At 34.8% G+C, this 12,793-nt stretch overlaps 1 protein-coding gene across 2 annotated transcripts in view; it reads right to left on the bottom strand.

Moving 5' to 3' along the window:
• Window positions 1-200: 200 nt before the first annotated feature.
• Window positions 201-12,793, bottom strand: part of LOC113677330 (dipeptidyl peptidase 4) — a 28,933-nt gene continuing 16,340 nt past the window's right edge. Inside the window, exons 10-27 of one of the 2 annotated variants that reach the window (XM_027194134.2) lie at window positions 12,353-12,394; window positions 12,079-12,189; window positions 11,857-11,939; window positions 11,146-11,193; window positions 10,477-10,535; window positions 9,824-9,895; window positions 9,251-9,298; window positions 8,198-8,293; window positions 7,869-7,938; window positions 6,662-6,686; window positions 6,066-6,172; window positions 5,685-5,750; window positions 5,196-5,250; window positions 4,875-4,974; window positions 4,234-4,292; window positions 3,779-3,851; window positions 3,367-3,440; window positions 201-2,393 (exon numbers count right to left, since the gene is read on the bottom strand). In XM_027194134.2, coding sequence (XP_027049935.2) covers window positions 2,289-2,393; window positions 3,367-3,440; window positions 3,779-3,851; window positions 4,234-4,292; window positions 4,875-4,974; window positions 5,196-5,250; window positions 5,685-5,750; window positions 6,066-6,172; window positions 6,662-6,686; window positions 7,869-7,938; window positions 8,198-8,293; window positions 9,251-9,298; window positions 9,824-9,895; window positions 10,477-10,535; window positions 11,146-11,193; window positions 11,857-11,939; window positions 12,079-12,189; window positions 12,353-12,394 — 1,293 coding nt within the window. In that variant the 3' untranslated portion in view covers window positions 201-2,288. Of the gene's footprint in view, window positions 2,901-3,366; window positions 3,441-3,778; window positions 3,852-4,233; window positions 4,293-4,874; window positions 4,975-5,195; window positions 5,251-5,684; window positions 5,751-6,065; window positions 6,173-6,661; window positions 6,687-7,868; window positions 7,939-8,197; window positions 8,294-9,250; window positions 9,299-9,823; window positions 9,896-10,476; window positions 10,536-11,145; window positions 11,194-11,856; window positions 11,940-12,078; window positions 12,190-12,352; window positions 12,395-12,793 lie in introns of both variants that reach the window. The other variant, XM_089192991.1, reaches the window with a different exon arrangement.

The following is a 12,793-nucleotide window of genomic DNA, read 5'->3' as shown; positions in this document are numbered from 1 at the left end:
AATTTATCTTTCAAACTGGCATTTTTAGTCACCACAGTGTCAACAATGCATGTTTCCACTATTGGCATAGCCTCGTCTTTCTGAATGTAAACCATTCCTAACCCTAAGCATAATTCCTCTATTTGTTCTGGGAAAGGGCTAATGCTCAAGACATCAGCTTTAAGAAACTCTTTGGTGGCCACATCACATTTTCAACTCAGTTCATACAACCAAATTTATTGCTGTTCTGGTTTACAGGCAAAAGGAGTAAAAGTAAAGAATTTCTAGGTTATCCACAAATTTACTAGATCTAAATCTTACAATCTTCTCTAATTGACAGAATCGCATGTGTGAAAGAATCTTTCTCTTTTGCATAATTAGTTCATCTACTAAGTCTACCATCTGTTATTAATGATGATTAAAAATGATTATAATTATAGCACTTGCAGTTGCTAAATTAAAAATGCAGTTCCCGACTGTTTCCATTTATTCAAGGCCAGCAGGATAATTTCTGGATTATATATTTGTGATAAGGTAATTATTGTGAAGAACAGCTCCCCTACACCGACAGGCGGCCAACATCCGGTAATCTGTCAGCCAACTGTTGGCTGACAGCTTACCAACTTTTCTGACAGCTTTATTTAGGTTTTGCTGAAGGGATAACTTCTTCGGGACATCTGTTGGCCAACAGTTGACCAACTGTCAGTAATCTGTCAATAAGGTGTTAGTAACCTGTCGATAGAATGTCGGTAACTTCAGAACAATTATTGTCTCGAGGAGTTAATGATTGGCAACCCCTGATAATTGCATCGAAAAGATAAAGTGAGACTCTTAATACTATCAAACATTACTGACTCTTTATGTTAGTTTAGCAAAATTTCTAGGCAATTATTCTTCCAACACTAACTTCGATTCCTGGTATATACTTCCCAGGTATATACTTCAATGCCATAAAGACGACAAAATGGCTGACAATATTCATGTTATATGCTTTAAATATGACTTATGACTTGTCCTAGCTCACCTTATTCTGCCATGTTAAACCCTTCTACCCTAAGTGAACCATGTTGCATTAGCCCACATCTACCCTAAGTTAACCATGTAATACCACGTTAACCCACATCTACCCTAAATTAGCCATGTTCTACCCCATTAACCCTCAGCCACCCTAAGCTAACCTCTGGTATCTTGAATGAATTGTGGCCAGACTGTGGGTGCTGGCATGACATGGTCTTGTGCGAAAAACCAGACTCAGATTTTTTTTGTTCATGAAAAACCCCCACAAACTTTATAATTTCTATCACAGTGATGAAAAAGAGCTGTGTAAATGTATCCTGAAACATTCATATTCCTTCAATCTCAATATCATTAATTTTTTAATGCAGGCTCCTTTTTCATTAATACAATAAACCTTAAAAAATTATGAAAAAGAAAAACATTTCTGGCTTTCAATATAAGCCCATTTACAAAGGCTGTGTGATTGACATCACTAGCATAAGTATGAATGTTTCATTAAGAAACTAATAAGGGATATTACTATTAGACCATCTAATCAAAAGAAAATTAATTAAATGTAGATTTCTGCTACAAGCATTTAAACAATGTGCGTACATTTAATAAGTATGAGGGGTGCTCCTCACTGTCCAATTGGAGGTTTAAGTACTTTAAGATGTATTATAAGTTAAGAGAAATATGTAGTTGACTTTCCAATAATTTTTAATTTCAACATTTTCAGGCTCAAACAGAGGACAGTTTTTGTCTCACATCACACATCTTTAAATTCATAATTATTCAAACAAATACCCTTACAATGATTTAATAATTCTGCAATTTTTTCAATTATGAGGAATGCTTTCACAAAATAAATGCTACCACCTACATATATGGTAAACACTCAAATATTTCAGATTGCTGAATTGACAAATGCCAACATTATGGTAAGCACAGTCTTTGTAAACTGATGTGACAGCCAAAAGCTGATGTACTAAAGTCACTCCAAAAAATACCATTAATTCTGTTCTTTCTCCTAAGCTGCACATTCATAAAGGCTGCTTGGATGATTACCATCTGATTGTTGGAAAGAAATATTTAATTCTTTCATATTTAAAAAACATATACTTAAAAGAAATTTTCAACTTAGGAATTAACATTGCAGTCTTTCCAGAAGAGTGCATTACTTAAATATCCCACAAAAATAATATCTTACAACTAACTAACTTGTATCCTTTTTAAGACAAAAATGATAATATTAACTTAATATATCAGAACTACTGCTTGACCAGGCTCTACACCATTCAGTTTCCTTTGTATTAACTGTTTAGGGACAATTTTTCCACAAGAAACCTTGTGAGTAAATGGTACAGATGTGGTGACGTTCCATCGCCACTCAAACCATGGTTTTTGTCTGGATAAAACTACAAGAAAGAGCGTAATTACAAAGTTCAGTGTATCAGTCGGGAAGGTTATCTGTGTTTGAAATGTCTCATAAGGGCATATGGCAACAAATTAAATCAATTAAATAAATAAAAGAACAAACTAATGTCTCTTTTGTAAACTAGTGTACTGAGGACTAAGTTCTCAATATTCTAAGTCATCCCATGCCCCTCTCTGCTGCCACTTGTTGTTTACCATTATTTTACAATCAAACACAAGTATTCATTTTACAGTTGATGAATTGGTGGATCAGCAGTTAGTCAGTTATAAATAGGTCACTTAACAGATCAAAGTCACGAAAGGGTAATGAAAGAATAATCAAGTTAGCACTTGAGGTAGTGACAAAATGTCATACACTGTAAGTTCTGTCACATTTGTTCAAAATTTCAGTTAATTCTGAGCTCAGTCATCAGGAAGTCTGTCAGAAGTCTGAACAAGTGTTTCTGTGTCTCAGTTCCCAACAGTCCATGATTCTTGTCAGTGTAAAACTGTGGGAAGGGAATAAAATCCATTACCAAAAAATGTTGTGGTTCATTAGAAAATCTCTATCACTTTTCATCAGAAGTATAGTCAAAATAAACTTAGAGGAGTATTTAAAAATGTGTTCAATCAGCACGGAACTCCTGTAAAAAAAAGCAATTTTAAAACAAGGATGTCCATCAAATTTGAAGTTGTCATTATAATACAAGTAAAAAGTGGGAAATTCTATCAAATCCTCCAAACATTTTCACAGCAAAGTAACAAAAGTTTGTTTGGTTTGAGTTCCCACACTCAACAGTCTGGACATTCCATCATAATTATAATGGTCCTTACATTTAAAGTAATAAAACAGATTTTTTCTTACTTAAATCTCCTTTAAAAAATGTGTCTCCCTATACCCTCAACTTCCTACCAAGTCTATAAACAAAAATTTACACACATTTTTGGGTTTTTCTTTAGTTGTCAGTAACTTACTTGGACTTGATATTTGACCCCTGCCTTTGTCAAAGCTGCTACTAACTGAGCAGTGTTCTGAAAATGTACATTATCTGCAGAAACACAATAGTAATGATTAGTACATTCTTCCACTTGACAAAAATCAGTTTTGGTTCCTTGTGGTTTTGGCTATTTTTAGATTGGTTTTTTCAATCGGTTTTTGTGCCAAAATACTTTGGTTTTTGGGTTTGGTGTTCACTGTGGTATTCATTTGATTGTGAAATGGAGTTTATTGTCAAATTGTAAAAAGAACAGTTGTCAAAGTTTTAATACCAAATTAATACACAGCTGTACCCTTAATGTATACTGTATAATCCTGCTACTAAGATCTCAGTCCATGGTCATATTAACATAATCAAGAACTCAAACGCTGCTACAAAATTCAACTTACCATCTCCTGTTCCATGTACCAGAAGAAAACTATCATTTTGGAAATTTTTTGCCTTGTTAAGAACTGATGATATCTAAAATTCATAAATGACAAATAATCAAGTTGTGGCCCTTCCAACAAGTCAAGTAGTATGGGCATTAGCCTTGTAATACAGAGAAACCAACTCAGAATCTCTTCCCTGCCTCTTACAGGGATTGGTTCACACATCTACACCCAGATTTGAGCAGGATGTAAACTGAATTGCAACTTTAATATGCTATTAGGCAGATACAGGTAATGTGTATTAAGAACATTACCAACTAAAGGATCTTAACAGAATAAAACACTTGGTTCTCAGGAACAGCCAACAAAAGAGTCTTGGGGCATCAGTGGGCGAATTAGCTCTTGCCTTTCAGAGGTGAAAGCTACACAGTTTTCTATTTGGAGCCAGCAAAATAATTTATCAATAAAACTACCTCATATCCCTTTAAGTTTTGTTTAGGAGTGAGCATGTAACGTTCAGTGTAAATGGAATCTGCATAAAAAAAGGAAGCAAATGACATGGTATTAGTAAAACATTTTCCCTCAAACAAAAGCATGTGCAAGGAAGGTATCATTCAGTGAGATACCCAATCTGGTTGTTAAGTTAGTCAACCTTGCAAACCTTTTTCATCATCTCAACAACAGCCAAAAGAAAAATGTGTTGTAAGGAGAGTCAGCTGTCACATATAGTGAGACAAAAGGTATTAATGGCAACCTCCAACTAAAAGAACCCAAAAGCAAAATGGATCAAAATCCTCCAGTCACAACTCAAATTATAATGACCCAAAGTATTCAACCTGCTGAAACAATGCACTACACTGTCAATATTCTCAAGAGGTCCACAACATGAAATAAGAGGCATATTTAATGATGTATCTCCATTTCCATGGTTATCAGTAGTATGTTATTGAAATGGAAAGAGAAGTAATCAACATGTAACTGGTAACTGTTGTTTTATCCATTAGAGAAAAGCTTTAAAAACACTTTGTACATTGAATTTATTCAAGAGAGGCAGTGGCAATCCAGGTATGCCCCTCTCAAGCAAAGTGCATAACCTTGTTTGTTACATTCTCACCATAATATCTCCAGTCTGTGACAGGAGCAACAGCCATTCCAAGTTTAAACACCCCAGAGTTAACACTAAGAACATAGGATGTCAAGTACCCTCCATATGACTACAATAAAAAATTGGATTATCATGAGAATAACACCTAAATGCATGCACATTTTAACACATCCTTTGACAAATTAGAAAATGTAAGAATGAAGAAGTGATGATTGTACATTAAACCAAAATATCACAATTATATACAAAACTCTTTACAAAGAAGTTTCACACTGTATGTACAAAAAGAATTAAAACAATCAGAGGTAACACCAAAACACTTATTCTAACCCAGCCCCATATGGCCATCTTTGTTTCATCAACATAATCTTTCTTTGCAATTTCCCTGAAGATAAAACAAAAACAATCAATTACAACCAAAGCTAAGACTAGTAAGAAGTTGATTTATAAGACCACAGAATGTAACTTTCTCAAAATCAATGACACTAGTGGTAAGACTAATCAGGAATAAGTTGTTTGCAGTTAAAAATTGTGGTGTTATCCCTTTTTGGCCCTTCATGCTCTTAGACAACTATTCTACATTTCAGTTGTTTAGTATCTCTAATTTGGTGCCATATTGTAATACATTACAGTTAAGCTATCTTTACTGCCTTCTTTATAACAAAGTTTTCCGTATGGCCGTCCTCTCATTCAAAATGCCATTGTCACAACATCTGTATCAACCAATTCTTCTAACTGAACATTCCAATATGCCTAAAGACAGACATCAATACAGAAAGTGATTTACCCTGTGTACAATTTGTGAGCTCCCCAACTTACTTGGCAACATTAATTGTATCTTCAGCCTCATATTCTCCCAGATGTTTATAAACTTCATGCTTAAATCTACAAGAAAAACAAAAGTTCTGTTACTTAAGTTGTCAATTTTCAGCTTTGCTTCCAAGATTAGCATAACTTGGAAATACTAAGATTGTTTGTAGTAAGTCTGCTTCATACTGATGACTTATCAACAAAACACAGTCATGATATCCTTATTTTGGTAGAGTGAACATGAAGACACGGGGACAGATACCTATTCATTGACACTTAGATAGCTGGAACAGTGAACAATGATAGGGTTAAATGATTGTTTGTAGATGTTCTTTTGATAACATTTAAAATTCAAAAAACCATTCAAAAAGAGAACATTATATCCTTCACCTTTCTCCTCTGCAGCATGTTCCTCTGGCATCAACATTCACCACAATCAAGTCAAAGTTGCTGACTAAATAACCAGTTTCAAATCCATAACCATAACTGTCAACAACCTAATGGCAAAACAAAAATAATAAAGAAAATACTGCCAAACCAGCTTCAGAAGCCGAGCTGTACAGAAGAACATGAAAAGGTTGGGTCTTGCAGCTGGAGTCATACAAAACAAAAGTGTTCCACCTTCTCATTGACCTCAAGCTATCTAAGCACTTTATCTGGATGTTATGCTACTCCATCACAACAAACCCTTCAACAATGTTATATATTTCAAAACATTTGTCCATCCTTCTGTTTGGGGAGAGGCCTTAAGAAAATGTGTTTCCCAAAAACACATCACAAAGCAACCTACAGGGCTTAAATCCACACTAATCACCAAGCCAGCTAGTCTCTTATTCCAATTGCATGCACATGAAACACCAATATTCCACATAACCCAGCTATTAAAGAACAAACCATGTAGACTAACAAAATCCTTAAGGCTAAAAAACATTGAAGTTGAACTGTAACTTTTGACTGACATGAAAAGTAATACTGATTATAAAAACCTTCTGTGATGCTGGACCACCATACCTGAAAAGAGTGTAAAAGTAATTTATGTTAATCTTAGTACGTATGAAACATGTTAGAGATGATTGGGCTTTGCAGGATAACACAGTAGATACTTTAAATTTTCCTTGGAGTGTTTTTGTACAACATACTACTCTTTCAAATCCAAGACATCACACAGCTCCACCAAACATCTCACACACCTCCCACTACGAAAAGCCTTTTTTTCATTTTTGTCTATTTTTTTTTTTTTTTTTTTTTTGCCATATTGAAAAATATAGCAAGGCACTGGAATTTTCACCAGTGGGATTTACTCAGATGGGAGATACTTAAATGTCAAGTCCCACACTGAATATAAGGTAATTGTGAAGAAGAGCTTCCCAAAAAACCTGTCGGCCGACTGTCGATCAACTGTCGGCCGACAGGTTACCGACAGTCTACCGACAGCTAACCAACAGGTTACCGACAGGTTAAGAAAAAAGAAAAATTGTGTTAAAAACGAACAGTTAACGTGACATAACAATCCGTAATGGTGATGTGTGACTCGACAGACTTCACTTACTTACCGATCGATGGCAAAGTTGAAAGTATGTACTAGAGAAACGTTTCTTCCAAAGTGTTTGGGATGAATTGCTATTTCCAATTTCAAGTTTAATAAATGATACAATTGTGAATCTTTTTACTCGTTATGTTAAGTAATAAATTGCTATACGCAACAATTTGATAATTAGACTTGGATGCGTGATGCGATAATTGATTTAGGCGCGCGCCACTAAAATCACGATTCTACGAGTGAAGTATCTTGTATATTTCACCACTCACAAAACGGCTCCTTTAGGAGCCACCAAATCTTGAAAGTCAATTGTCAACGTATTACACATGTTGTATCAAGCGAAAACCGAGAGAAAACATTAAGGTTTGTGTTAACGTTTCACGGACAAGCTACCGACAAGCTACCGACAGGTTACCGACACATTACCAACAGTCGGCCGACAGGTAGCCTATATTTCGGGCAAAACCTGTCGGCCAACAGTTGACCGACAGTCGGCCAACAGGTTTTTTGGGGAGCTCTTCTTCACAATTACCGAATATAATGTGTAGAAGCTTATTCAAAAACCCAAGTTATTATTACTACTATTTTTTTTTAAAGTCAAAAACTGCATGGAAATTCAAGGAGGATAATACTTCACAAGAAACTAAACTTACACTGAAAACAGAACAGCATATTTCTTTTCTGGAGTAAAGTTTGGTGGGCGATATTCTTTTACATAGAGATCTGAAGTGAGAAGACATAAGAAGTACAGTAAGTTATACTTGTATGTGTCCTTCAGTAAATAGAGAACACAAAAGGAGAGTGCAGAAAATCAAATGTTGTAAGTAGCAGAGTTGCAGCTGGCAGTTACTTGGCAAGAATTCCTGAACAAATTCAACCACTGTTCACTTTGAAGCAATACCTACTTACATCAAAGATAAAAAGACCCTGTTTACTCTTGGATCCAAATTAAATTTATGCATTTCCTGCAGATTTTACTAACCATAGCTACCACTTTTCACAATGTAGTTTTCCACTATGGGTAAAGAAACTCCATCCAATCTTTCACGAAGGGCACTGTTATCTTCCAGGATCTCAACTGCCACACATGAAAAAAAAAGCATTGAAGAATCCATATTTAGAATGGCTGGTGACAAATATATTATGTGATCAAAGACTATCCAGAATCCTTGCAAAGATTATTGATTTGTAACCTCCCACTCCTCCCCTCTGATACCCTTCACTTGGTGGTTTGCTAAACCACACACTAACCAAATGTCAACATAAGTGATTATTCTATCTTTTGAACTAACCCAAACAATAATGAAAGGTGCATACTTTAAATAGAAGCTTGATACATATTTTGTAAAAAAAATTCCTTTCTCATTCACATCTAGAAATGAGAAACATTGGACAAAGATCTGGGCAAACTGATGCTCTATGTCATTATGAAAATTCATGTTCAAGAGCATGTGAACACAAATAATGAAAGGATTTGTACTATTTCAAGCTCCAAAACTTGCCATGACCTTTGCTTCCCATCATATATGATTATGTTGGTATAACCTTTTAGCCCCAAGGAGTGATTTGCATCCAATTTCTCCTTATAATATCATCTCTGAGTCAAACATGAAAGTTATGAGAATAAAGGAAATCATTGATCACCAACCGAAGAAGCCCTTGAGTGTTAAACAAATTCTCCTTTCCAGCACCACAGGAAATGTATTGAGAACAGTTTGGAGAATATGGATACTGATGTTAGGGTGTAAAGGGTTTAAAGTATAATGAATCAAAAACTTCGTCAAGGCCTTTATACCATAGTTTTCTCAGAGAAATCACATTCAGTAACTTTTTATGACCCTCCCTAGACATGCATGAGCCAAGAATAACAAAAATGTAACATTAGTAGTTAATGGTAGCAAAGACGTCTTGACAAAGAAATGACTTGACAGCACAGTTTTTTACATAGTACATATATATCCTGATGCATAGGAAGGTGTACACCTAAAAACACCGAATTCAGCCAGGTATTTTACCACAAAGTGTCAAAATTCACCTCTACTACTCTTTGTGCTTCGAAGAGTTACTTCAGGTATTCCTGGTCCTAAAAACCAATTAAAAGAAATTTAAAAAAAAGACAAAAGAATGCACCAATAAATAGGGACATCATCTGACAAATGATAAATTCAATTTAACAGTGTGACTAGATCTTAATAATTGAACATCTATATATGCAATCATAGAAGTTATAAGCAGCAAGAAAGAGAGAGAGATAGATTTGTGATTTCAATCAATTTTTTAGTCCTTGGCTAATAAATTGCTTAAATTCAAATGAGGATGTCTCATTCACAGTAAGTGGTTTGGAGATAACATTTCCTTACCATTGTTAAAAAAAACATGTCCAACTCTACAAATTTAACCATTCAAACAACAAATACAACAGCTAATGCTGTCCAAAGTGATACGTAACCTCTCAAACACAATCAATTCATTATCTTGTTTATGACCAAGCTGTCAATGACAATACAACATAACTAGTGAAGCCCCAAGAAATCAGTGGGCTCCAAGCATGGCTTGTCACTTGTCATCACTACCAAAGAGAGCCCATAATAGGATATTTCAAAATTACCTTGACAGTACAAGATATACCAACTACCACCAAGGCTGAAACTTGCGCTATAGTAGGAACACTTGTTTCCCTCTAAAGCAAAAAATTAAGACTTAAGATTAAGATCAAGAAAAATTCATTGATGAGGAACAACTTTCATAACTATTTTCTTATAGTTAACAGAAAACAGTTCCAATACAAGTCACTCTTAGAAAAAGCGAGTAGATACCAAGAAGATCTACATTCCGACATGCTGTAAACAGGAAATAAAATGTTGCTGCTGCAGTCTCTATCTCTTCACTGCCTTATCTCCTCTGATGGGCATGATTTTCAACTTTAGGCTTGTTTGAAATCCTTTCACATGCCAGAGAGGCTTTGAAAAGCCTCCTTGAGGAAACTGGTATATACTGATATCATGATATTATGCTCAAACTCACCCAGCTAGCTTATGATATTAAATTTTACAACATGTTATTATATATTACATATAAAGCTTGTCAATATATAAAAAGGGTCCATTTTTTAAATGCATTGCACAAATTGCATGCAATTAAAATTTTTATTACTTTTGGGAAATAAAAGCCAACTGGCACTCTACATTCAAGACAAAAATACAGGCATGCAAAGCTATGCAAATGAGGATGCATGGTCTTTTAAATACCATAGCCTCTTACTTATCACTGTGGGTAGACCACAAGTCAAGCAGGAAAGCTCTCCTGATTTTATCTTCACACTGAAAATTGAACCAAGGAAACAAGAACCACAATTAAAAGGCAAAGAATTGCAAGGAACATGTGCTGGTGGACAGAAGAAAATTACACTCATCAGTTCCCTCAATCTCTACCACCACTAAATCAACTAAAAGGAGTGGTGCCTGATACATGAAGATGCATTTAACAAGTACACCATGAAGAAAAACATTCAAGACCCACAAGCAGTTTTAAAACTCTCCAAGTTGCCACCACTCTTAGTGCCATGGTGTTATGTACTTTAGAACTGGTCACTAAATTTTTGAAAAAGAAAAACACCACATTGGAGAATTGAATGGAAAATTGTACTTTCAGATATCACCCTCACTAAACTTTATCCTTCAGATGAACTCCAACTGATCAAATGAGTTCAAGAACGAAGCTAAATTGACAGCAAACAAAGGGCTAAAACCTGAGCATATTGAGATAAATTGCACCGTTACTTCGACCTGACACTTTTACATCATTGCACTTATAAATTTCCTATGGGATCTAAGCCAGTTGATGATTGAAAGTACTTCACTTATTGTTTCTTTACACCCAAGGGTGTTGCTCCTATAAATAACCTTAAGCTCTTTACAAGTGTTAACAGACCTGTAGATATGACGCTGAGTTGGTGATTCCTTGGTTGCACTGAAGTATCTGTAAGTCAAGAACATTTCCCTTGCCTCAAAAATTAAAATTTCAAGTATAATTGAAAGGCTATGTGGAGGTACCAAGGTGAGGAGGTTAATCTTGTCAATCACTCATTTGGAGTTGTTGGTGGCTTGCTAATTCATAGAGTAACCCATTTATATTTTAGTAATTCTTCTAAAGTCATGTGAAAATGTTCAAGTTAAGATCATGGCAGAAGTAAAAATGCATAAGACCTTCCATTCAAGTGGTTATTGTTACATTTTTGGTTGAAGCACCTTTTTTAAATGAAAAGGAAGTTTTTGTTCATTTTGGTGAATAAAAATGCACAAGTTGATAAAGCCTGTTCATCATCATTGTCATTATATTGAAAAATCAGAGAAACATTTCGTAAACAATTGAATACTTGCGTGAACTATTTGTGAAAAATATTTGTCATTTGTATTAGAGCAATAAAACTGATGATACAAATAATTCAGTCTAATTGCACTTGAAACTATAAGCAAAGTGGTGTCTCAGACATATTCAGCAAACAAATTTGATGTAAAAAGTTGTTCATTATCTCTATTCATATCAAAAAATTGTTTTCAAATTTGTACAGATTGTAAAAGCATAGGTAATGATTTTCTAAAATATAATATCTTAATGACAGCTCCAGTGAATGCTACTAACACTATCTCATTTTTGTCATCATGAGCAAGAATCTTCGCAACTTCCCAAGCTCCACTAGTTAATTCTACAGGATCTGTGTTTCCCTGAAATTACAAAAACCAGATATTTAAGTTTGGAGTCCAGTAAGCAAACTAATACGAGAAGTCAGTCAATCACTGAAAATAATGTAATGAACTGTCATTTTTCCAGAACCTATTTAGCTCTCTTAATTGCAAAACAAACCTTTGTCCCTATCTTTGCAAGATGAATAAATTTTCCCACACCACCTGGTTGTGAAAATGGCCATTTTGTAATGAAGTAAGATCCATCTTTGGAGAAGTGAGGAGTTTGGTACTGAAAGAAAGTTGAGATAAATCCAAGATTAATCATGTCATTGACATTACCAGTCATATTTAAAAAATGAAGGTTGCAGGACCCTACATCATTATATAACTACTAAAAATAATCAGAGAATTTCTGAAAGGCACAGAGAACAACTTTTTACAAGAAAGCATACCTTATCATCCACCCAACCATTCTGCACTTTAACAACAGAGTTCTAAAATAAACAGAGACTTTCATTAAATAACAATTGACACTATCCTTACCCCTCAGGGTGAAGTTTGTGGTTTGTAACCTTATCCCCTCCGGGAGTTTTCTTTCAGACAGTGTACATGAAAATTAAGTTTCAATTGTTTATCTCCTGCCTCAGGAGTTTATACTGACCCTTCCTGGGTTGGACATAAATAATTTCTAAGCAACAGCATATGACAAAGTGGCTTCACTGGTTATAAGTAACTCATCTTACTCAAAATAAAATTCTTCGTTCATAGATATGTGATTGATGATCCATAAATAAAAAGCAGGTTGTTTAATTGACAATTAACACAGTGAAGCAGTTAAAACACCATTTCACATCAATTAAAGACAGTTTTAAGCATTATTTTCCTTTGAAAAC

Source organism: Pocillopora damicornis, chromosome 14 (assembly GCF_964200805.1).
Source record: "Pocillopora damicornis chromosome 14, jaPocDami1.2, whole genome shotgun sequence".
NCBI classification, from domain to species: Eukaryota; Metazoa; Cnidaria; class Anthozoa; order Scleractinia; family Pocilloporidae; genus Pocillopora; species Pocillopora damicornis.
This window is presented reverse-complemented; position numbering and strand designations above follow the sequence as displayed.